The 23,656-nt window shown below is 43.5% G+C and overlaps 2 protein-coding genes across 4 annotated transcripts in view; one reads left to right on the top strand and one right to left on the bottom strand.

Annotated features, from left to right (window-relative positions):
• The window catches only part of FKBP1B (FKBP prolyl isomerase 1B), a 12,582-nt gene extending 7,811 nt beyond the window's left edge, over positions 1-4,771 (bottom strand). The window contains exons 1-2 of one of the 3 annotated variants that reach the window (XM_086700126.1): positions 4,719-4,771; positions 3,706-3,814 (exon numbers count right to left, since the gene is read on the bottom strand). Coding sequence is in view for 2 of the 3 variants with exons in the window: in XM_025927145.2 (XP_025782930.1) it covers positions 2,981-3,017 (37 nt within the window). In the remaining variant the exon portion in view is untranslated. Of the gene's footprint in view, positions 1-2,980; positions 3,172-3,705; positions 3,815-4,718 lie in introns of those variants that run through there. The other 2 variants (XM_025927145.2, XM_025927143.2) reach the window with 2 other exon arrangements.
• WDCP (WD repeat and coiled coil containing) lies at positions 4,743-23,656 on the top strand. The gene is given in 5 exon segments (XM_025927410.2): positions 4,743-4,816; positions 15,017-16,865; positions 20,228-20,345; positions 21,648-21,756; positions 21,758-23,656. Coding segments are annotated over 4 exon segments (2,166 nt in total). The 5' UTR covers positions 4,743-4,816; positions 15,017-15,035; the 3' UTR covers positions 21,867-23,656.

Raw genomic sequence — 23,656 nt, 5'->3', positions numbered from 1 at the left:
GAAGCAAGTGGGAAAAAGCCAGATCATGCCCAGCATTGCAGAGCCGGATTTAATTCTAAGTGCAACAGGAAGCCACTGGAGGGTTTTAGGCAAGAGAATGACATAATCTGAATTAAGATTTTATAAGATCACTCTGACTGCTGTATGTAGGATGGACGATTAGGTGACTGTTTCAATAATCCAGACAGGAAATCAATTATGGCTTGAATTAACGTGGTGGCAGCAGAGAAGAGAGCAAAATAGATATATCTGGGAAGCGGGACTGACAGGGTACACTAATGGAGTGGAGATGGGTCTGGGATGAGGGAGAGGGAGACATCGAGTACAACACTTGGGTTTTCAGTTTGGGGAACTGGATGGACATGTGGAACTAATTCCAGGTGGGGAAGACTGGGGAGGAGCAGATTTGAACAGTTGGCAATTTAAAAAAAATATATTTTTTTAACATTTATTTATTATTAAGAGACGGAGCGTGAACAGGGGAGAGGCAGAGAGAGAGGGAGACACGGAAGCAGAAGCAGGCTCCAGGCTCTGAGCTGTCAGCACAGAGCCAACGTGGGGCTTGAACTCGCAAACCGCAAGATCATGACCTGAACCGAAGCCGACTGAGCCACCCAGGCGCCCCGAGCAGTTGGCAATTTTGAGATGCCTATTAGACATCTATCTGAGCTTATGTTGCAATAGGCAGATGGAGTTATCTGTACTGGAGCTATAAATCTGGGTGGAATTTACCAGGCCACAAGCCTGGGTAACAAAGCATTTGGGAAGCTAACAAGTGAGCCAACATGTAGAGGACTCTATGGGAGTCAGGGAAAGCATCTGAGAGGAGATCATGGTTCAACTGAGTCTTAAAAGATAAGCAGTTTGCCAGAGGAAGTAAAGGGAGATAATCTGGGAAGAGTGAACAACATGTTCAAAGGCCTAGAATCGAGCCATAGTGGGATCCCTGTCTGGCTCACCACTCTAACCCCAACTACATAGTACACGTTCAATAAATATTTGCAGAATGACTGGCGTGTTTAACAAATTTGCAGGCAGCCTGCTAAAGCTAGGGGAAATGGTGGTAGTGGGGGTTGCTACTGGTAGGAAGAGATGAGGCTCTGGTGTGGAAGGTAAGACTCGGCCGGACCACCATCTGTCTGCAGAAGGAGATGGAAGATTCATTAAAACACGAAGCGGGGGGTGGGGAGGGTGAGGAGCAGAATGGGACAGAACAGTCACATATGCATTTTAAAGAGTCCACAGGCTACGGTGTGAAAAATAGGTGGTGAGTTAGGGAGGCCAGATGGAAAGCAGAGAGGTGAGACTGAAGGTGGTGAGCCCAGTTTAGAGGATATGCGGAAATCCAAGTGAGAGGTGATGTTGGCCTGAACCAGGGCAGGGGCTACAGGGATGGAACCCAGAAATTTTCAGCAGAAGGACTTGAAAGGACTTGGTGTGGGGCTCGACCAAGACGGTGTCCCCAATGTAACAGTACAGTAGTTTGGCCCTTCTGTGCTTTCCTGGCTCAAGAATTTAGACTGTTAAAAGTAGAAGGCCAAAGCTCTTTCAGGCTTTCTCTAAAAATCTAATCTCCCTCGGGGTGCCTGGGTGGCTCAGTCGGTTAAGTGCCCAACTCTCGATTTCAGCTCAGGGTTTCTGAGACGGAGCCTCGCATCTGGCTCTGCACAAACATCGTGGAGCCTGCTTGGGATTCTCTGTCTGTCTCTCCTCAGCTGGTGTGTGTGCACACTGGGGGTGCACACTCTCTCCCTCAAAATAACTCTAAAAGCTACTATGAACCAAGGAAGGGAGAAGAGGCCTGCAGCCCCCTGGCAGAAATCAATGACAGTGCCCTGGGGTGTGACAAGGTGTCAGGGAGATGCCTCCTGGGACCCAGCACCATAGTTCCCAGCTGGGTCAAAGAAGTCTGTACCTGCTGGGTGATCAGGGTAGTGGCTAGGATCTAGGAATCACTGCCTTTTAACGAGGAGGGTGGCCTGGAACCCTGAGGTCCTCTCATTTCCTAGAGAAGGTGGGGGTTGTGAGTTATGTCTCACGTGAAATTTGTCTGTCAAATTCTGCTGCAGACATGGGGACTCTGGACTGGATTAAGTTTCATTTAAAAAACTTAAAACTGGCTATTCCTTGCACATCCATACCCAATTATACAAGAGATGTCTGGCTTGGGGGAGTGAGTGGTGCCAGTCCTGGGGACAGGGAAAAGGCAATAGAGAGGAGCGCTTGGAAGTGGGGAGGACAAGGAGAGTTAGTTGTTTTGGACTTGCTGAATTAGGTATCCGTGGGACATCCAGATAGAGGTCGAGCAGCAGCTGGATAAATGGACCACCTTGAACTCAGGTCGGAGATCTGAGCTGGAGGCTTAAGTTTGGAGGCCATCGGTTTGCAGACGGTAATGAAAGCCATGGGAGTGTACAGGATGGCTGGAGAGGCTGAGTGGGGCGGGGAGGATAAAGCGAGATGCAGAGGCGGAGGGAGCGCTTCTTCCTTCCCAGACTGGCTCGGTCCCCACAACGTCTCACCGCCCAGCCCACAGGGGCCGCCCGACCGGAGGCCCGGAGGGGGTCGCATTGGAAAGGGTTGCCCCAAACAGAAGAGAACCCTTCCAGCTGTTTCCAGAGCTCACCTAGCAGGGCAGGGAAAGCAGAACTAAAAGCCTGCCCTGGGAAACCAGCAGTAGCGGATAACCGAGAGGTTCCAGCCGAGGCAGCGGCGGCCCGAGGCCCCCGGGGCGGTGGCGGGCCGCAGACCCCCGCCTCCTGGCCGCCGCCTTCGTTCCCCTAGGTGAGCCGGCGCGGAAGGGGATGGTGGAGGATCGTCTGCTAGATTCCCAACAATCCTTCCTGGGATCTCCTCTCACCGCCCTCATCCTATGCCCGCCTCGGATTCAGCACCCTCCGCGCCACCTCTGAATCAGACCCCCGCCCGCCCGGCTCCGCCCCGGGACCCTTCCTCCTCCCCCAGCTCGGCCGCCCGGTACCGTCTCCCGGGGAGATGGTCTCGATCTCCACGCCCATCGCAGTCCCACTGGCCCCGCCTCCGAGGGTCCCCGCTGCTGCCCCGACCCCGGCTCGGCTCCGGCCCTGGCCCCGCTGGCTCTCCGACTCGCCTCCCCGCCGCCACTGCAGAGCCGGAGGAGGTGCGGCGGGAGTCGGGACCTGCGCGGGGAGGGGCCACGGGGAAGGGGGCGGCGGGGCGGAGCGGCGCGGAAAGGTGGGGTCGGCTGGGGCGGGGCCCGGGGGAAGGGACCCTGAAGCGGCTGCTCCCGAGCTTGCCAGGCTAAGGGTCGTTAACTGGGGAGGATGGTGAGGGAGACATGAGACACGCGCGCATCCACCCACCCATCTATCCCTCCATCCATTTATCCATCTATCTATCCATCCGTTCAACACAAATTTACCTAGCATCTACTCTGTGCTAAGCTCTGGGGAGTCAACCCGGTCCCACAGACTAGGGGAAAGCCGGCAACTAAACCAACGCTTTAAGTAGATACGCTCACTGCCTTGGAGTTCAGGACGTTATGGAAGCACCTGAGAAGTACGTACTACTCTGGCTTGGCTGCCGGGATTGCAGGAGCAATCTGGGGATGCGAGGTGCGGGGGAGGGGAGGGTGGGAGGAAACCAATCATTACCTTACCCCAATCACCCTCAACCCTCATTCAAGCTTCCCGCCTCGTTCTGCCCCACTCACAGGTAGGTTCCCACCTTTCGAGGCAAAGAACTGCGTCCTGCTGATGACAGTTAAATTGAGGTAGAATCCATGTCGTCAAAGAACGAAATTTGTGACGGGTGGTTACAGCATGGTTGATTCCTGCTGTGGAATGAATGAATAAGTTACAACTTAAGCTCCTCTTCCACGCCAGACCCTTCACCTCCACCCAAAAGAGTCCCAGGAATCTGGAAAGATATCTTTGGAGGAGGTAACATTTGCTTGAAGAATGAATGGAACTTTAATTTTTCTCTCACTCATTGTTCCAAAAATCAGTGTGAAAGTATGATTCTGATAAATGGCACTGGAATATAAGCACGGGGAGAAAAACCTGAGTAAAGGCAGCCAGAGTGGGCCCTGGAAGTGTTCTTCTTCCATCTGCCCCACCCCCATTCTCCCAGGTGTTTAGGTAAGAGATTTTAGGTTATCAGCATCGCTGAAGTACCAAAACTGGATGTTTTGTTCAAGAAAGACGACGGTCAACTGTACTATGAGGGTCAGGATCTGAAATTCCCCATCGGCTACTCCACGGCATGGCCCAGAGTCTCCAGGTGTGTAGCTGGTCTAAAGTCTGGTGTCACACTAGGTCCCTGGGCTATGGCCAGTAAGTGTAGAACAGGAGTTTGTAACTCGGACAGGTCTATGGACAGGCTTCAGTGAATGCACAATGTTTTGTGTACAGATAAGAACATTTTTCTGGGGAGATTTTATCACATTTTAAAAGAAGTCCTCAACACCTTCCCATTCCCCTGACCCCCATCTCCTCTCCAAAGTTAAGAAACCGTACTCTAGGGATCCTGTACCCCTTCTCAGACTAAGAGAATCGAGAAGTGAGGGAAGGCTCTACCCTTCTTGAGGGAGAAATTGTTGCTGGTTTACTGTAGATGGAGTTACACGGAAACTACAACTCCCAGAGATCCGTGCGGTAGTTCCAGAGCTTATTGGTCAGAGGGAAGGACCCTAACCAATAGACAGAGGGCATTGTAGGGCTTGCCAAGTTACCGCTCACCTATCAGTGGCCTGGGAGCCGATACTTCCGGTATTCGCTCAGGGCTCCAGATCCGCAGGACCCGGGAGTCTTATTTTCTGTGGGCAGTCAGGCCAAAGGTATTGTTGTGTCCGTTCCTGCCTAAGCCTAGCTGGTTTGGGGAGGCTGTGGGTGGGCGGAGAGGGAGATGGAGGGGCCAGTACTTGTTGGGGAGTGGGGAGGAGACCCAGGAGTGCAGAGAGGATGGGGAGAATGGGAGTAGGGAACTCGCGTGCGAAGGGCTAGCGGCTGAGGATGAGCGAGGGGTGGCTTTAAACGTTTGAATATATTCCATGTGACTCATTAGTGATACTTGTGGGAATATATCCTAAAGAAGCCATCGGAAATGAAGAACATGCTTTATGCATAAAGACCTTTATCACAGAGTTATTTATGATAAGATAAAGTTGGCACAACCAGGTGTCTCAACAGTGAGGAAAAATGCGACTTCACTAAATGCATATTAAGTGGCTTTTTAAAATAATTTGTAGGGGCGCTTTGGGTGGCCCAGTCAGTTAAGCTGTCCCACTTCGGCTGAGGTCATGATCTCACAGTTCACAAGTTCGAGCCCCACGTGGGGCAGGCACTGTGCTGACACCTCAGAGCCTGGAGCCTGCTTCAGATTCTGTGTCTCCTTGTCTCCCTGCCCTTTCCCTGCTCTCACTCTGTCTCTCTCGCAAAAATAAACAAACATTTAAATAAATAAATAAATAATTTATAAATTTTAAGTAACATGGGAAAATGCTAATATATAATAAGTGAAAAAATCGTGATATGAAACTGTACAGTATGGTTGAAAAATTTTTAACCAAAACTGCATAGAAAGAAAAAAAAGCCAGAGGGATGTAGTCATAATTTTTTCCCTTTGGATGAGTGGTTTTTTGTGAATTTAGCTTTTTACCTTTCCTGTGTGTTAATTTTTTTAAAAAGTGTGAAGAACTTGAAATTATTTTATAGTCGAAACACAACAAACAGAAAAACAAGTTGGAGGTTATGTAGTTCTGTTTAAACCTACTGGAAATGGTCCAGTTTGCCTAAGCCCCTTGATTCTCACCATGAGTTGTCTTTAGAGATTAAAAACAAGAATTAAATGGTCATAGGCTGAGCAGCAGGTCCTGATTCTGACCATCTCTCCCCTGAACTAATAAAACAGTGGCTTTTCATTCCCTAAAACTCCCTGAAATCTTATAGTCTGAGGGTTGAGAGACTAACAAGTATACAGTTAGCTTCAGGCAGAATTTAAATATTTTAAAGGATACAAAATAGTTGGGGGACACCTAAAGGCTATTTCGACCTTTGTCCTCTTGGCTCTCTGATCTTTCACAGCCGGACTGTCCACTGCTTTGGCTTTAACTATCTACAGTATGACAGTGACTCCCAAATCCTTAACCTCTGACTGCCTAAGGCACATTGCTACCTATAGACATCTTAGATGAGGCAGATCTAATACAAAATTTCTCACCCTTCCAATGTTTGAAGCACACTCTGCCTTCTATATCTCTGATTAATGGTTCAACAGTTTCCTAAGCAAAAGTCTACATGTTATCCTCAATTCCCCTTTCTTCCTCACCACTCATATCCTACCTGATGTCATTATTTATTCAATCTGCATTAGAAATATCTCTGGAGGGGTGCCTTCGTGGCTCAGTAGGTTGAGGATCAGACTCTTGATTTCGCCTCAGGTCGTGATCCCAGGATAGTGGGATCGAGCCCTGCATTGGGCTCCATGGCCAGCGTTGAGCCTGCTTGTGATTCTGTCTTTCCCTCTGCCCCTCTCCCACTTTCTCCCACTCTTGCTCTCTCTAAAAAAAGAAAAAGAAAAAACAAAGAAAGAAAGATCTCTTGAATCAGGTACTCTTTCTCTTCGGAAGTAGCTACAAACTTGGCTTACTTTCTCATTGTGAGAAATTCAAACTATCTCATGACTCCTCATTAAACTTATCAGCCTGGGGCGCCTGGGTGGCTCAGTCGGTTGGGTGTCCGACTTTGGCTCAAATCATGATCTCACAGCTCGTGGGTTCAAGCCCCGTGTCAGGCTCTGTGCTGACAGCTCAGAGCCTGGAGCCTGCTTCAGATTCTGTGTCTCCTCTCTCTCTGCCCCTCCCCTGCTCATGCTCTGTGTGTATGTGTGTCTCTCTCTCTCTCAAAAATAAATAAACATTAAAAAATTTAAAAAAAAAACAAAACAGCCTTGTTCCTTGTCAGGTCCATCCTGTGCTTTGTCATGTGAATGTGTGCTGGTTCCTCCAAATTCCTCAGCATGCCCTTTATGATCAGGGATAGAAGGTTGGAAAGGTATATCAATCTCAGATAATTTAAAGACTGAAATACCTTGCTAAGACATTTGAAAGAACTTTTTTATATATGTAGACTGTAGAGACAAAGTATTTGAGCAGAAGAACAAAATGCACATAGCTGTGATTTTTTTTTTAATGTTTTATATATTTATTTTGAGAGAGGGAGAGAGAGAGAGAATCCCAAGCAGGCTCTGTGCTGCGAGTGCAGAGCCCAGTGTGGAGCTCAATCCTGCGAACAATGACATGACCTGAGCTGTCAGGAGTCAAGACGGTTAACCGACTGAGCCACCCAGGTGCCCCTGACCATAGCTGTGATTTTTTAAAAAGATGATTCTGCCCAATCATATAAAGCATCCAGGCTCTGTGGGAAGGAAGAGGCTGGTATCCAGAAGACTTCTTGTTCTAGCCTACTAAAGAGGGAGAGGTGGTCAGGACCTAAACTAGCAATGGATTACAAAGGATTGCAACAGATTTTTGTAATTTTTGTTAGGTTTTTGAGAAAAATGTGCCAAATTTCTTCTTGTTACCAAGGGTGAAAATATTAAAATTAATTCTTCTAAAAATCTTAGTAACATTATCATGTTTGTTTTTCTCTTATTTACAAATCCTTATTCTGTGCTACCCCTGGCCATATATACCCTCAATGACATTAGACTGAATTGGGTAGCCTATATAAATTGCCTTTGATATAATTGGCCCATTAGGAATTTTCTCTGCCTAGGAAAATGTATCATGCATTATTTATCAATAAAAGTCTTTTAAAAGTGCATGAGTAGATATTAGAGGAAAACATATATTATCTTACATAAGACCGGTGGGCTAGAGATGGCAGTTTTCTTCATTAATAGTGACAAGGGACTTATTTTCCATTTAGCAAGCCACTGCAGACCCACTTAATCTGACATCATGTGTAGAAGCATAGTAGACAATTCCTTCTTAGTAAAAGACTCTACAAACAAGGATAAGGCCAGCAAAGAGGCATGAGAAATAACTTGCAGATGAGTTAAAAGCAAATCACCAGGCAGTTTGGTAGAGAATATGTTTCTGTGGATGTAGAGTCCAAAGACAACTTCTCAAGTTCTGTCTTTGACACATACTACTCAGTAAAACAGGGTTGAAAAATGTCCACTGGGTTCAATGACCTAGATGGCACTGGTGGCTTGGTGAAAGCTGTTTTAAAAAGGTGGTAATAGGGTCAATTTGGGGGGTTAAGAGAGTGGTGAGGAGATGCCTGGCTGGCTCAGTCAGTGGAATGTGCTACTCTTGATCTTGGGGTTATGAGTTCAAGCCCCAGGTTGGGTATAGAGATTACTTAAAACAAAATCTTTGGGGTGCCTGGGTGGCTGTCAGTTAAGCATCTGACTCTTGGCTTCCACTGTTTGTGAGATCGAGCCTCGTGTTGGGCTCTGCTTGCTGACAGTGCAGAACCTGCTTGGGATTTCTCTCTCCCTCCCTCAAAATAAACAAACCAATGATGGGGCGCCTGGGTGGCTCAGTCAGTTAAGTGTCTGACTTCGGCTCAGGTCATGTTCTCACGGTTCGTGAGTTTGAGCCTTGCGTCAGGCTCTGTGCTGACGGCTCAGAGCCTGGAGCCTGCTTCAGATTCTGTATTTCCCTCTCTCTCTCTACCCCTCCCTTGCTGATGCTCTCTTTCTCTCTGTCTCAAAAGTAAATAAACACTGAAAAAAAAAAAAAAAAAGCAATGAAAAACAAAATAACAATAAAATCTTTTAAAAACTTTAAGAGTTAAACACAGTTCTTAAAGATTTTTTTGTTTAATGAATGCTAGTTTAATGAACAATTTTACCAAGATAATTACAATTCATTTCTATCCCTGTGCTTTATATTTTTATTTAAATTTTTTTAACTATGTTAAAATTTAACTATGTTAAATTTTTTTTTAAATATGTTTTATTTATTTTTGAGACAGAGAGAGACAGAGCATGAACGGGGGAGGGGCAGAGAGAGAGGGAGACACAGAATTGGAAGCAGGCTCCAGGCTCTGAGCCATCAACCCAGAGCCCGACACGAGGCTCGAACTCACGGACCGCGAGATCATGACCTGAGCCGAAGTCGGCTGCCCAACCCACTGAGCCACCCAGGCGCCCCTATATTTTTATTTAAATTTCACAAACTTCTGTTGGTCAAAAAGAATATAATGTTTTTTCATTATTTAGCTAGTGTACTCTTTGTTAGTATTTATTTATAAATAATAATATTTGTAATATTTATTTGTTATAATCAATATAATAATATTGTTAATATTATTTATTATGCTACTCTGTTTCTCAATAAGTCAACTAGGTGAAAATTCTTGTTTTTTGTCCTAAAATTAATCTTTCACAGTCATTTATTGTTGCAACATTTTATTCTTGCAACCATTATTACACATACAAATATATATCAACTCACTGATAGAATTTTGAAATAGAATGTAACTGAAGGTACAATTTTTGCCCTTTAAATAAAGAATGCTTATCATATTTGTCTATATTTGAAAGTAAATACTTATCATTTAGATAAATTAGAATATCCAATTTATTCTCATTACTGCCTTATTCTTATCTGACCTTATGTATCTTAAGTATGCGTGGACACACACATTCAGGGATGCTAGAAAATGACATTAAGGCATTAGGCTGTTCAGTTTTCCAAAGGCTAAAATCCAAGCCAAATAGATCTTGGCTGAATACAAAGGCAAAGCCAGCTTTTGATGCACTTGAACTTGAAGCTCGCTACTAAAACCACAGTAAACCAGGTTCTGTATATAAGATGATGCAAGGAAAGATTTTCATACTGTGGCACTGATACAGACTCTACATTATAATAATCACTCGAAATAAAGATGTTTTTTCCCCTGGAACTATCCTAGGAAGAAAATGTTTGTTGTAAAATCCTGTGTTAATTTTATAAAATATAAAAATTATATAAATATATGATTTATTAACATTGTTTGATTATTTGTCGTCATGATTTAAATGACAAGTATGAGTTAAGACCTGGAAACTTGTGCTAATATGTATATGTAAACTATGGCTAATATGTATGGTTGCTTAACCTTTTTTTTTTTTTACCATATAGGAAATGAGAAATGCTATTATATGGCTGCATTAGGACTATATGGACCAGTAGGGGAGGGAAATATCTCTTAATATATATTCCCCCATTGTTTTGGTTGTTTTAAGAGGCTGGATTATTGGGGCACCTGGGTGACATAGTCATTCTTTTTTTTTTTTTTTTTTCTTTTCAATTTGAGAGGGAGCATGAGTCAGTCTGACTCTTGATTTCGGCTCAGGTCATGATCCCAGGGTGGTCAGATAGAACCTTTGTTGGGCTCCGAGTTGAGTGTGGAGCCTGTTTAAGATTCTCTCTCTCTCTCTCTCTCTCTCTCTCTCTCTCTCTCTCTCTCCCCTTCTGCCTCTCTCTCTGACTCGCACTCTCTCTCAATTGAAAAAAAAAAAAAGAGGAGGGATTATTTAACAGACTTAGAAAGCATGTCCAAATATAGTCCAAAGAGGTTTACTTACAGTATCATAAGAGCCTAAAGCAACAAAAATGTGATCACAACACAACCCCTGGCAATACTGTGACCCAATTAGAAACTCCTTTTATGATGTGATGGATACAGAGCATTCCATCTGAAAATACTTGACAGGCAAAGAAGTTAAGTTTTTAACTTAAGTCTCATTTTTACTCTCAAAGACCTTGTGCGTTAGTTGTGAAATGTGAGGTAGTACATGAAAGAGTAACTGGTAATTGCAGATAATAAACTGAAGATGTCACATGAGAGCTGTAGGCTGTAAGGCTATAGGAGTTAAGAGGAGGAAAGTATCAGATTTAGCAGGATGATTAAAGAAGACCCCTTGAAGAGATAGTAATTAAGCTGGGCCATCAGTTCCCCTGTCATTGATTGAGTGTTTTGAATGGGCCGAGTATTGTAACTATGAAGATGACCAACTAGAAATAAGACTGGAGGGATAGGAGGTCCACAATGGGTAGGGGTTCGAATGCCCAACTGAGGAATTCAGACTTTATCCTATAGGACAGTGCTGCCCAGCAGAACTTTCTTCAGTGATGGAGATGTCCTATTCTCCTCTGCCCAATGTGATAGCCACTAGCCACATGTGACTGTTGACCACTTGAAAAAGACTAGTGTGACTGAGGAACTGATTTTTTATTTTAATTAAATTTGCAAAGCACATATGGTTAGTAGCTACTGTATTGAACAGTGCAGCTGTGGGCAGTAGGTAGCATCTGCCATTTTTTTTTTTTTAATGTTTATTTGGTGGGGGGAAGGGAGAGAATCCCAAGCAGGCTCCTTGCTCAGCACAGAGCCTGACACAGGGCTCGATTCCACAACCCTCGATTCCATGTGAGATCATGATCTGAGCTGAAAATCAAGAGTCAGACACTTAACTGACTGAGCCACCCAGGTGTCCCGAATTTTGTTCTTAACATCTGCCAATTTTTAAGCTGATAAATGATATACTTAAAAGGATATTTTAAGACTGGTTTTGCACAAGATGGACTAGAGAAAGAAAGAGGTAGGGGGGCGCCTGGGTGGCGCAGTCGGTTAAACGTCCGACTTCAGCCAGGTCACGATCTCGCGGTCCGTGAGTTCGAGCCCCGCGTCAGGCTCTGGGCTGATGGCTCAGAGCCTGGAGCCTGTTTCCGATTCTGTGTCTCCCTCTCTCTCTGCCCCTCCCCCGTTCATGCTCTGTCTCTCTCTGTCCCAAAAATAAAAAATAAACGTTGAAAAAAAAAATTAAAAAAAAAAAGAAAGAGGTAGGGAAACCAAGTAGGAGGCAATTATTACAGTCAACTAGGTTTGCAGTAACAGCGATCTGATTCAGGATAGTGCTGGTGGGAATGATAAGAAGGACTGGATTCAGGAACAGTTCTAAGAATTAATAAGACTTGGTCACCAACTGAGAAGTCAGGAGAGTAGTCAAATGGAGTCCTGAGTTTTTAGCCTGAGTGAATGTGAGAATGGCGATATCCATTAACAGAAATTGAGGAGCTGCTGTGGAGAGCAAAAAAGGCCATTTTTTTTTTTTTTCCTTTCATGTAGGTCCAGTTTGAAATGAATGTGGGCAGGGCTAATATCAGCCATAATGTGAAGCCTAACATATAATTGAATAGCATTGTAGCACAGCAGATCTGACAGTAATAAACACAGGTAACAATTGAAAACACGAGAGTAGGTGACACTGGAAGGAAGGAAATGTGAGAACAGTGATAGGGACTGAGTACTAACTAAACTTGTGGACCCTATCCACATCTAGAAAAAAGTTGGGACACAAGCTGAATTCCCACCTATAGTGGAATCTTTGAGTGCATTACGGCATACCTTGCAGCTACTAATGGGGCTACTTAAAAGATTGAGGAAGATCTGTTTGTTACTGACTTGAAAAAGTACCCGTGATTTAAAATAAATTAGTGAATAGTATGTAACATATGAGATCCCTGTGGTTATTGTTGGTCCTTTTTTTAAAACCCCTTCCTGGGGCGCCTGGGTGGCTCAGTCGGTTAAGCGTCCGACTTCAGCTCAGGTCACGATCTCGCAGTCTGTGAGTTCGAGCCCCGCGTCAGGCTCTGGGCTGATGGCTCAGAGCCTGGAGCCTGCTTCCGATTCTGTGTCTCCCTCGCTCTCTGTCCCTCCCCCGTTCATGCTCTGTCTCTCTCTGTCTCAAAAATAAATAAACGTTAAAAAAAAAAAAAAAATTTAAAAAAAAAAAAAACCCCTTCCTAATTTGGGGGCAGCTGCCCTTTGTGTGAGTGTTGGTGGGAAAGCAGAACCCCCGTCCCTTATGACAGAAGCCTTTGTGGGGACCCCTCTTTCTCCCCATCCTGGCAGCTAGAGCAGGACTTGGAAGCTAGGCCAAGCCAGTGGGAAGTTTCCCCCTGGACCCCTATTCGGAATCTTAAGCAATTGTTATCAAGTGAAGGGGCAGTGAAGTTAGATTCTCAGCCACTAATGTATTGAGAGAGTGGTAGCCATGGTTTATTCCGTCCAGCTAGCCTCACTTGGTTTCTGCTTGTTTTTCTGATGCTGGTTCTTGAGATTTTTTTTTTACTTAAGTTAGCCAGAGTGGATTCCGTTGTTAGTACCCAGGAACTTTGACTTAAACCCCCTTTTTTTGTTTAAAAGAAAAAAAAAACTTAGCACATATAAAATTCTTTTTTTTTTTTTTTTTGGATAAGTTTGTTTAATGGTTTCAGAGGCTACACACCAAATTGTTAACAGTGCTTTTATCAAGGACTTGAGTTTGGGGAGGGGAGGTGTTGGCATGGGGTAGGAGGAAACATTTCATTTTATTATAGAAACTTCTGGTTTGTCTCAATTTCATTGCAGTGAACATGTACTTCTTTAGTAATTTAAATTCCTTAAAAAAAAAAAACCTTAAGTATGAAAAAAATTGAAGATAATATTTCCCTAACCTACTTTGTATTCTTGCAAAAGATTGTTGCAAGGAGCAAATGTGATAGGGAATGTGAAAATGGTCTGAAAATTATTAAGTGCTATTTGAATATGGTGAAGTAGAAATAGCAACAGTGACTCTTTGAGTGTCATTTCGCTGAGGAGGTAAAAGCCATTTTGAAGGGAGTTGAGGAAATAAGTGCTAATAAAGTCAGAGATGTGAATATCAGTTAATGCTTGACTTGGCAGTGAAAGAAGAATAGAAATTAGATGGTGAAAGAGGTTTTTCTCAATATTTTAATTTGAGAAATTTTTAACTTAAAAGTTGAAAGTACCAGGAATATCAATATAGCCTCAATCTAGATTCAGGATTTATTAACATTTTGCTACATCTGTTTTATCTTTCTGTGTTTCTATATAAAATGTGTAGGGTTTGGTGTTTCTGATTTAAAAAAAAAATTTTTTTTTACATTTATTTATTTTTGAGAAACAGAGTGAGACAAAACGTGAGTGGGGGAGAGGCAGAGAGAGAAGGAGACACAGAATCTGAAGCAGGCCCCAGGTTCCGAGCAAGGGGTCAGCACAGAGCCTGATGAGGGGCTCGAACCCATGAACTGTGAGATCATGACCTGAGGCGAAGTCGGACACTCAACCGACTGAGCCACCCAGGTGCCCCTGGTGTTTCTGGATTTAGCTAAGCCATTTGAAAGCAAATTGTAGGCATCATGACACTTTACCCCAAATACTCCAACATCATATTTTAACAGCAAGGACATTCTCCTACATGACCAATACCGTGTTCACACTTAAGATTAAGAACTCTAAGGCTCCTGGGTGGCTCATTTGGTTAAGCATCTGACTCTTGATTTCATCTCAGGTCATGATCTCATGGTTCATGGGTTAGAGCCCCACGTGGGGCTCTGTGCTGACAGAGCAGAGCCTGCTTGGGATTCTCTTTCTCCTCTCTCTCTGGTCCTCCCCCGCTTGCACACACTCTCTTAAAATAAATAATAAACGGTTTTTTAAAAAGAAAATAACTCCACAGTATCTCCTAATATCTATTGCATATTCAAATTTCTCCAATTCTAAAAATATTTTTTTTTAATAGAAAATTTTATTTCCGGGGCACCTGGGTGGCTCAGTTGGTTAAGCATCTGACTTCTATTTGGGTCATGATCTGGAGGTTCCTGGGTTTGAGCCCCACATCTGGCTCTGTGCTGACAGCTCAGAGCCTGGAGCCTGCTTTGGATTCTGTGTCTCCCTCTTTCTCTGCCCCTCCCCCACTTGCACTCTGTCTCTGTCTCTCTCTCTCTCTCAAAAATAAACAAACATTAAAAAGAAAGTTTTATTTCCTCAATTCAAGAGCTGATCAAAGTTTATATGTTACATCTGCTTGTTATGGCTCAGTCATGTCTTTTAATCTGTCGCATGCCTTTGACCTTTTATCCCCTTGAAATATTGACCTGTGAAAGGCCTAAGCCAATTGTCTTATAAAATGTCCTACATTTTGGATTTGTCTGATTATAATCTCATGGTAAAACTTTCCTTCTTAACGATTTCAGATACCCTTTATCAAAGAGGATGGAGTTGGGAAAAGGAAGACTTCTCAGGACTGGGCTGAATGCATTGTATCAGGCAGTACACCCTGTTCATGGCCTTGTCTGGACTAATGGGAACCAGGTAGTCCTGACTGATTTACAGCTTCACAGTGGAGAGGCCAGGTTTGGGGACTCAGAGGTCATTGGACAGTTTGAACATGTGTATGGAGTGTCTTGGGCCCCACCTGGCACAGCTGACATGCCTGCTCTGCTCGCTGTGCAGCACAAGAAGCGTGTCATTGTGTGGCAGCTATGTCCCAGCAGTACGGGGACGAACAAACGGCTGATGTCTCAGACCTGTGAGATTAGAGAATCACTCCCTGTCCTTCCCCAGGGCTGTGTGTGGCATCCAGAAAGTGCTGTCCTGGCTGTGTTGACTGCGCAGCGTGTCTCTGTTTTCCACAGTGTTCACTGCGACAGTTCCCGGGTGAACGCGGACATTGACACCCAGGGCCTCATTCACTGTGCGTCTTGGACCCAGGATGGCCAGAGGCTGGTGGTGGCAGTTGGCAGCAGCCTGCATTCCTACATTTGGGACAGTGCTCAGAAGACTCTTCGCAGGTGCTCCTTCCACCCAGTGTTTGATGTGGACAGCTCTGTGCGCTCCATCAGAGCCACCATGGACTCACAGGTCGCTGTAGCCACTGAGCTCCCACTAGATAAGATCTGTGGCTTAAATGCATCTGAAATCTTTGATGTTCCACCTAGCGGTGAAGACCCTTGTCTGTGTCCTTTCCCGGTTATTGATGAAGTACCCACCGGGGGTAAGGGGGCAGTTGCTTCTAAAACAAGTGTTGAAACATCAGTTTCTCCCCTTTCTTCCTTTTCAGATCCTCTGGATCTAACTCATTTGCATTTCAATACGTCAAAGTCTGAGGGTAGTTCTCTTCTTTGTCTAAGAAAAAAAGACTACTTGACAGGAACTGGCATGGATTCTTCACATCTGGTCCTTGTAACCTTTGAGAAGGAGGTTACGCAGACCAGAAAAGTCACCATTCCAGGCATTCTGGTTCCTGATCTAATAACATTTGATCTTAAAGCTCAGGTGGTAGCAGTGGCTTCTAATACTTCCAATATAATTTTTATCTATTCTGTCATCCGATCGTTTATACCAAACATCCAGCAGATTCAACTTGAGAAAAGTGAAAGACCAAAAGGTATGTGTTTCTTGACAGAGAAGTTATTATTAATTTTGGTTGGAAGACAAAAATCCACTGATTCAGCATTTCTTCCCTCTTCAAAGACTGATCAGTATATCATTCGTTTGATTGTTAGAGAAGTAACATTGGAAAAAGAATTGCCAGTAACATCGAGTGAAAACCAGAGTGGATACTCTACTTTCAGTACTCCATTAAGTAAAATAGACAGAAAAAAGCTACTTGAAAGTCTTTCCCCAGATTTGTGTCACCAAAACGGAGGGCTCTTCACATCTGACAGCCGTAGTCAATGCGAAAGGCCTGGAAGAACCCTTATTGAAGAAATCAGGAGCCCTCCAAGCAGTATCTGTGATGGCTCCATAGCTCTCAGAACTCTAGATGCTGAGCCCGTTAACCGCTCAGTAACACCACCCAGGTCCAGCAGCACACCAGACCACACCAGCACTCCGGAACCTCCTAATTTGCCTCAAAGCAAGAACTCACAGAAGGAAAAGGAAACTTATCGACTGTCTAAGGAAATGGAAATTTTGTCTAGGACCCTGACTGAAGTGCAGCGATGTCTCTCTGAACTCACAGACGCTCTGCATAATGGGAAGAAGTCCTCTCCTGTGTATCCACTGTCTCGGGATCTGCCTTACGTGCACATCACTTACCAGGTAACTTCTCCTTTGAGGAGCTACCACTATACAGAAAAGCTCCTGCAGCCAGTGGGTACTGCAAGAAAAATCCACTGATGAGGAAGATGGTGCTCTAGCCGAACTTCACTGAACTGGGCATGTTATGTCACAGGCAAGTTGTAATACCTTTCTGGGTTGGTTGGCTGCCAGCCAGACGGGCACACATACCAGTGTATAGTGTGATCGTATCACATGCATGGTGTAAAATATGAATGATGGTACTCATTCTGGCAATTTCTATTTAGGAAAAAAAAAGAGTTTTCCTTATTGTGCCATCTTATGGGAGACTTTTCCTTATGCATTGCACAGAGAAAGTTAGGTCCATTTTAAAAAAATGTAATGCGTATGCAAACATTACACGAATGGGATTATAGCTTACCTGTTTTTATCACGTACACTTTCTTTCTCCATTGAACTTGGCCCTGCCCCCTGCCATAATTCACTTTATGGCAGCTTACTGTGGTTCTCTCCATATTTTAGTTCATAACTCATATAATCGTACACACTTCTTTGTATCTATAGGCCTATATGCGGGGCTGATGGTTTGTCATTGTTTTACAAAAATGGAGTCGTAAGTTGCGCTCTTCATGCTGAGAGGACGCAGCTTATTGAGGTGGTCCGTTGTTGATAGACGTTCACGTTGCCTTTACTTCTTCACTTCTTCAGTCACTCCAAGCAGGGCTCTCATCGTACTGTTTTATGTATCTATTTGTATTCCTACTTTTATTTCTGTTGGGTTGGTTCCCAGAAGTAGAAGCGCAAATTTGAAAAGTACATATACATTTCTACTTTTAATACAGTTGCCAGATTGCCTTTCAGAGATTTTTTACTAAATGCATCATCATATGCCCACTCTCAACCTATGAGACTTCCTGTTCCTCACATCCTTACCAATCTGATAAGTGTGAAGTGCTTTTTACTTTCATTCATTTGTATTTCCTTTACTGTTAGTGAACTTGAGTATGTCTTTCATGGTTTTTGGCCCACTGAATATGAACTGCCTATTGTTCATTTTTTTTTCCTATTGAGTTATCAGTTTATAAGAGTTTTTTGCTTATTATAGAAATTAACATACATGCAATAGTCTAGATTTGGTTGCATTGTTTTATTATATTAGTTTGTACATTTAAATTAAAAAAATTTTTTTTTTTTAACGTTTATTTATTTTTGAGACAGAGAGAGACAGAGCATGAACGGGGGAGGGGCAGAGAGAGAGGGAGACACAGAATCGGAAGCAGGCTCCAGGCTCTGAGCCATCAACCCAGAGCCCGACGCAGGGCTTGAACTCACGGAGTGCGAGATCATGACCTGAGCTGAAGTCGGACGCTTAACCGACTGAGCCACCCAGGCGCCCCATTTTTACATTTAAATTTTTAATCTTTCATTACATTTTGGTGTGTGGTCCACTTTTATTTTCTGAGAGATAACCAATTGTGCTAGGAACTTTATTAAAAATCTATCTTTCGATGGGGCGCCTGAATTGCTCGGTCAATTGAGCAGCCAACTCTTGCTTTCAGCTCAGGTCATGACCTTGTGGTTCATGAATTCAATCCCCATGTAAGGCTCTGCACTGACAGCACAGAGCCTGCTTGAGATTCTCTCCCTTTCTCTCTGTCCCTCCCTCACTTGTGCGTGCTCTCTCTTACACTCTCTCTGTCAAAGAAAAATAAATAAACATTAAAAAAAAAAAATACATCTTTCAGGGGCCTGGCTGACTCAGTAGGTGGAGTATGCAACTCTTGATCTCAGGGTCCTGAGTTCAAGCCCCACGTTGGCATAGAGCTTAATTTAAAAAAGAATCCATCTTGGGGCGCCTGGGTGGCGCAGTCGGTTAAGCGTCCGACTTCAGCCAGGTCACGATCTCGCGGTCTGTGAGTTCGAGCCCCGCGTCGGGCTCTGGGCGGATGGCTCAGAGCCTGGAGCCTGTTTCCGATTCTGTGTCTCCCTCTCTCTCTGCCCCTCCCCCATTCATGCTGTGTCTCTCTCTGTCCCAAAAATAAATAAACGTTGAAAAAAAATTGTTTTAAAAAAGAATCCATCTTTAATCCCACTGAACTTGATCTAACACATTTGTCATATATAAACTTATATGTACTGGGATCTAATTCTGAATTCTCCATATTGTAACTACTATAATGCTGATCTCTTTATCTAGAACTTTACCAATATCACACTGATTTGATTGTGGACTTTTATATCTTCATTTTAAAAGATATTTGCAGAAAGTTGGTATTGAAATCATTGATAATTAATATGTAAGTTATTATCTAATAGTTAAGAGAGGTCTTTTAATTAGTTTTTAAAAAAATTTTTTTAATGTTTATTTATTTTTGAGAGAGAGAGAGAGAGCATGAGTGGCAGGAGAGGTACAGAGAGAGAGGGAGACACAGAATTTGAAGCAGGCTCCAGGCTCTGAGCTGTCAGCACAGAGCCCGACATGGGGTTTGAACTCATGAACTGTGAGATCATGACCTGAGCCGAAGTCTGATGCTCAACTGACTGAGCCACCAAGGCGCCCCTTAATTAGTTTTTTCTTAAAACTACTACTCTTGGACCAACTCAAAAGTATAAGTTTATTTTTTGTTTCTTTATTTTTAATGTTTATTTTGAGGGGGAGGGGGTAAGGAGAGAATTCTAAGCAGTCTCTGTGCTGTCAGTGCCGAGCGGGCTTGATCTTATGACCATGAGATCATGACTGGAGCCGAGACCAAGAGTCAGACAGTTAACTGACTGAGCCATCCAGGCACCCCAGGATGTAGGTTTTTAAAAGAACCAAAGAATAGTTTAAAATAATTAAAATTTTTTATTATGAAAAATTGTAAACATAAAGAAAGACTAAACGAAATCTTTTATACCTATCATCTGGATTTAACTCTTGTTAATATTTTGCCATAATGGCTTCATTTTTTTTTTAATTTTTCTTTTAAATCTTTATTTATTTTTGAGAGAGAGACAGCAGACGCCAGGCTCTGAGCTGTCAGCACAGAGCCTGACGCAGGGCTCGAACTCACGAACCGTGAGATCGTGACCTGAGCCAAAGTCAGCCACCCAACCAGCTGAGCCACCCAGGCACCCCTATTGCTTCATTTTTTTTTTTTTTAACAATTTCCTAAAATACTTTAAGTAGGGATGTCATGGTATTTAAGCCATAAATATTTTGGGATCGAATCTTTTTGTTATGTTAAATAATGTAGCCAAAATCTCCTTATTTACAACTGGTTTAGTTAGAGTAATAGTAAATAGGATTTAAAAAAAAAACTACTTACACATTCTAGTTTTAAGAAATGTTAACTTTGTTGCTTCTGCAATCAGTTTAACAACTTTTATTTTTATATCTGAAGAAATTTCATTATGTAGGTCCTGTTGTTGAAAAAAGAGCTGTGCTTCTCTGCAATGGCAAACTAAGGCTCAGTACAGTTCAGCAGACTTTTGGCCTCTCTCTTATTGAAATGCTCCATGGTAGGTAAAATTCAGAAATTGACTCTACCCCACACCCCCTCCCTCTACCATTTTTTGTTTTGTAACTTTGTAATTTTCATTGATAACGAACCATTCAGTGGTTCACTAGATAATTAGGTATTGTTAATTGTCTACTATATACCCAAGGCTATAGAAAATATGGGTTCTGCCCTTAAGGAACTTACATATATATTCTAGCTGGAAGACCTAAATGTACACAGGAAAAAACTAGAAAAGAGTTACAAAGCAATGTATAATAGCTGCGAAGAAATGACAGAAAAACCTCATATATACCTGTTACACTAAACATAAAGGTCATAGCAGCATTTCTTACAGGAGGTGTCGTTTCAATAGGCAGCAAACATGTGGATGTGAAGGCCATTCCCAAATGCCAGAGGACTGAGTCATACCCGTACCATCAGGTGCACAGGATGGTTTTTTTATGCCTCATTCTTTTAATGGAAGCCACCACCACATTGAACATGGAATTTGTTTCATTTTTTTCTCCCCCTTAATATGTCAGCATCAGCTTTTTCCTGTTTTGACACATGCATCTGTGATATGACATCATAATTGTCATTTGTCCTGGGTGGGGTTAATATTCCATTCTGGGTGTACCATATTGTACTTTGCCATATTTTCTTTGGCATTTAAGTGGTTTCCAATTTTCAGCATCATCAATAGCACTAATAAAGACCTCTCTGCATATTTTACATGTTGTTTTTGGAAAGTATAGATTTTCAGAAGTGAAATTTTCAGAAGTGAGGCACAGTACATCTGAAAGAACCAGAGAAGGTCACAGGCTTGTGTTATGCTACTGGCCCTAGGTTACCCCAGAACAAACCATTCAGGATTATCTGGACCATTCTAGTCTATCTGCAGTCGGCTCAGCCTCCTAAGCTGTCTAGAGGTTGGTATGAACCTAAAGAATAAAGCTTCCTCCAGAGAGTAACTGTTCCCACCTTCACATAGTTTCTGGAGAAATTGCTTACGAGCGTGTAGATAGGGACACTCCACACACAACCCCTAACAACGTGTGCACTACATACACACTCATATGCATAGCACTAAGTGATAAATGCCTAGCCTGGGTAAAAGTGGATGTCCCCTAGCTATGCCTAAGTCATCAATGACCTCACCCTAAGTAGGACTCAGTCCTTCCAGCTTCCCATTCCCATCCGTGTGATAATCAGGTTCAGTATTACCAACTACTGGATTCTTACTCTCAAAAAAGTATTTGTCTTATTTTTCTTTAAAGAATGAGATATTCTAAATTACATATGTGTTTATTTCACTTTGCAGACTCACACTGGATCCTTCTCTGTGCTGATAGCGAAGGCTTCATCCCGTTAACTTTCACAACCACTCAGGAAATAACCATAAGAGATGGCAGCTCAAATGTCTTCAGAGACTCTGCCTCAGAGTCTTAATCCTGGTCCTTCTCTCGAAGTCTATAGAGAGCTTAGTGTCCAAAGTGTAGATGCCACCAGCTGTCCTACCCATTTAGGCAGTATGGCCTGATACCTTTTTTTTTTTTTTTTTTTTTTTGAGAGAGAGAGAGAGAGAGAATCCCAGGCAGGCTCTGCTGCTGTCAGCACACAGCCCGACACAGGTCCCAAACCCACAAACCATGAGATCATGACCTGAGCCGAAGTCAAGAGTCGGGCTCTCAACCAACAGAGCCACCCTGGTGCCCTGGCCTGATACTTGTTTGCAGAGTTATTTGCTGCATAGCTTTTCAGATGAGGCCATTACAGACAAGATCTGTCTTCCACCATGGACTCTTCTCAGCCGGGATTTGCATTGTCGCTCAGAAGTGAAGCACGTGCCATGGTTGGCTTGGCCACTTGCCCCCCATTTCCCCCAGGCTGAGGCTCACTGCTCTGTAGCAGAGCTCAGTCTTTGTTAGATGGCTCAAAAAGTGGTTGTTTATGTATTCATGACCGTGTGGTTTTGTCTAAGGGCAGAATTCCCAGAACAAAACAATATTATGGTGCCATATGGATTGTGTTTTATGGTTTCTCTGAGGCTTTCTGTCCCTTGCCCAAAACCGTTAAAGCTGTCTTAGAAGCACTTAAAAGGTACTTCGGCATTGTTATAGATCATTTCCTTGGCTGATGAGAGCAAGAGGTACCAGAGAACATATGCTCCAGCATGTCCTGTTTACCCCAAACCAGCAGGAATCAGCAGAGCTCAAAAGAAGACCAAAAAAATCAACTGACTTCTGTGCCCAGCGCTACCTAGAACAGGAAGTCGTTCTGATGTTGGCTGGACCTGCCAGGATTTAAACCTATGCTTCCTTAAAAAATTCTGGCTAACTATGGTCTAGATACTCCTAAAAACTAGTCCTAGCAGATTTCAAATGAAATTTCAAATGCTGTGATCCCTCTGGACCCCACCTGAGCGTGTGCGTGTGTCAATAGTGCAATGCCTAGCACAGAGGTCAGAGGCATGATTCTATGCTGTCACTCCTCCTGATTTTCTCCCTGAAATGCTTCACCCCCCCATCCCCCAGTTTGGGGATCATAAAAATGTCCTGTTTTTCTCCCAGTACACTCCCTTAGTTACATTGTCACTTTAATTTTGATGTTTTTCTTTTCCCTCCATTCAGGTCTTAGAGACCAGCACGGAGTCTGTGAGAGAAAGTAGTTCAGAAAATTGGAAATTTCACTGAATCTAAGGTGGGTAGAAGTACGAGCTTATTATAATTACGGGCTCAAGTGCCACCTTAGTAAAGTGGAAAGAGCCCTGACTGCAACTTCAGATAGACACATCACCTCTCACGCAGAATCATAAATTTCAGTGACGGCAGCACAACAGATTGATGGCTGTGTGGCTAGTCAGGGCACATCTGCAGATAAATTGTTTCAGCCATAGAGGTTCCATTAGCACATATGCATCTTTCTCCCCACTTTCCTTTAAAATTGTCTGGAAAGAAAGATTTTGTGCCCTTGGGGACTTCTGTCTGTCTGTTACCCTTTATGAAGATGGAGCTGGGATAAGAAAGAAGCGAGGGCCCATTTTGTGGTTCAGATGCATTAGGCAGCTGCTGGGATAATGGAAGCGGAGGCTGCTGGTCTGTAATCAGTAGCCTGAGAGCAGTGGCTGAGAGCAGCCAGTCTGAGGCCTGGCTGCATTTGTAGAGGAAGTGTCTGCATGGGATGAAAGTACACTATTATGAAGCCTGCAGAGGGGGCCTGGGGACCCTGTAGTAAGATCAATGTGGGTGCCTCAAAGTATATGTTATGTTCACCATTTCCCTGGTCAGAGTCCTGTAAATGAGTCAATAAAATCACTAATGGTTGATGCGA

The sequence above is a fragment of the Puma concolor genome, chromosome A3 (genome assembly GCF_028749965.1).
Source record: "Puma concolor isolate L17-30 chromosome A3, mPumCon1.1.hap2, whole genome shotgun sequence".
NCBI lineage: Eukaryota > Metazoa > Chordata > Mammalia > Carnivora > Felidae > Puma > Puma concolor.
This window is presented reverse-complemented; position numbering and strand designations above follow the sequence as displayed.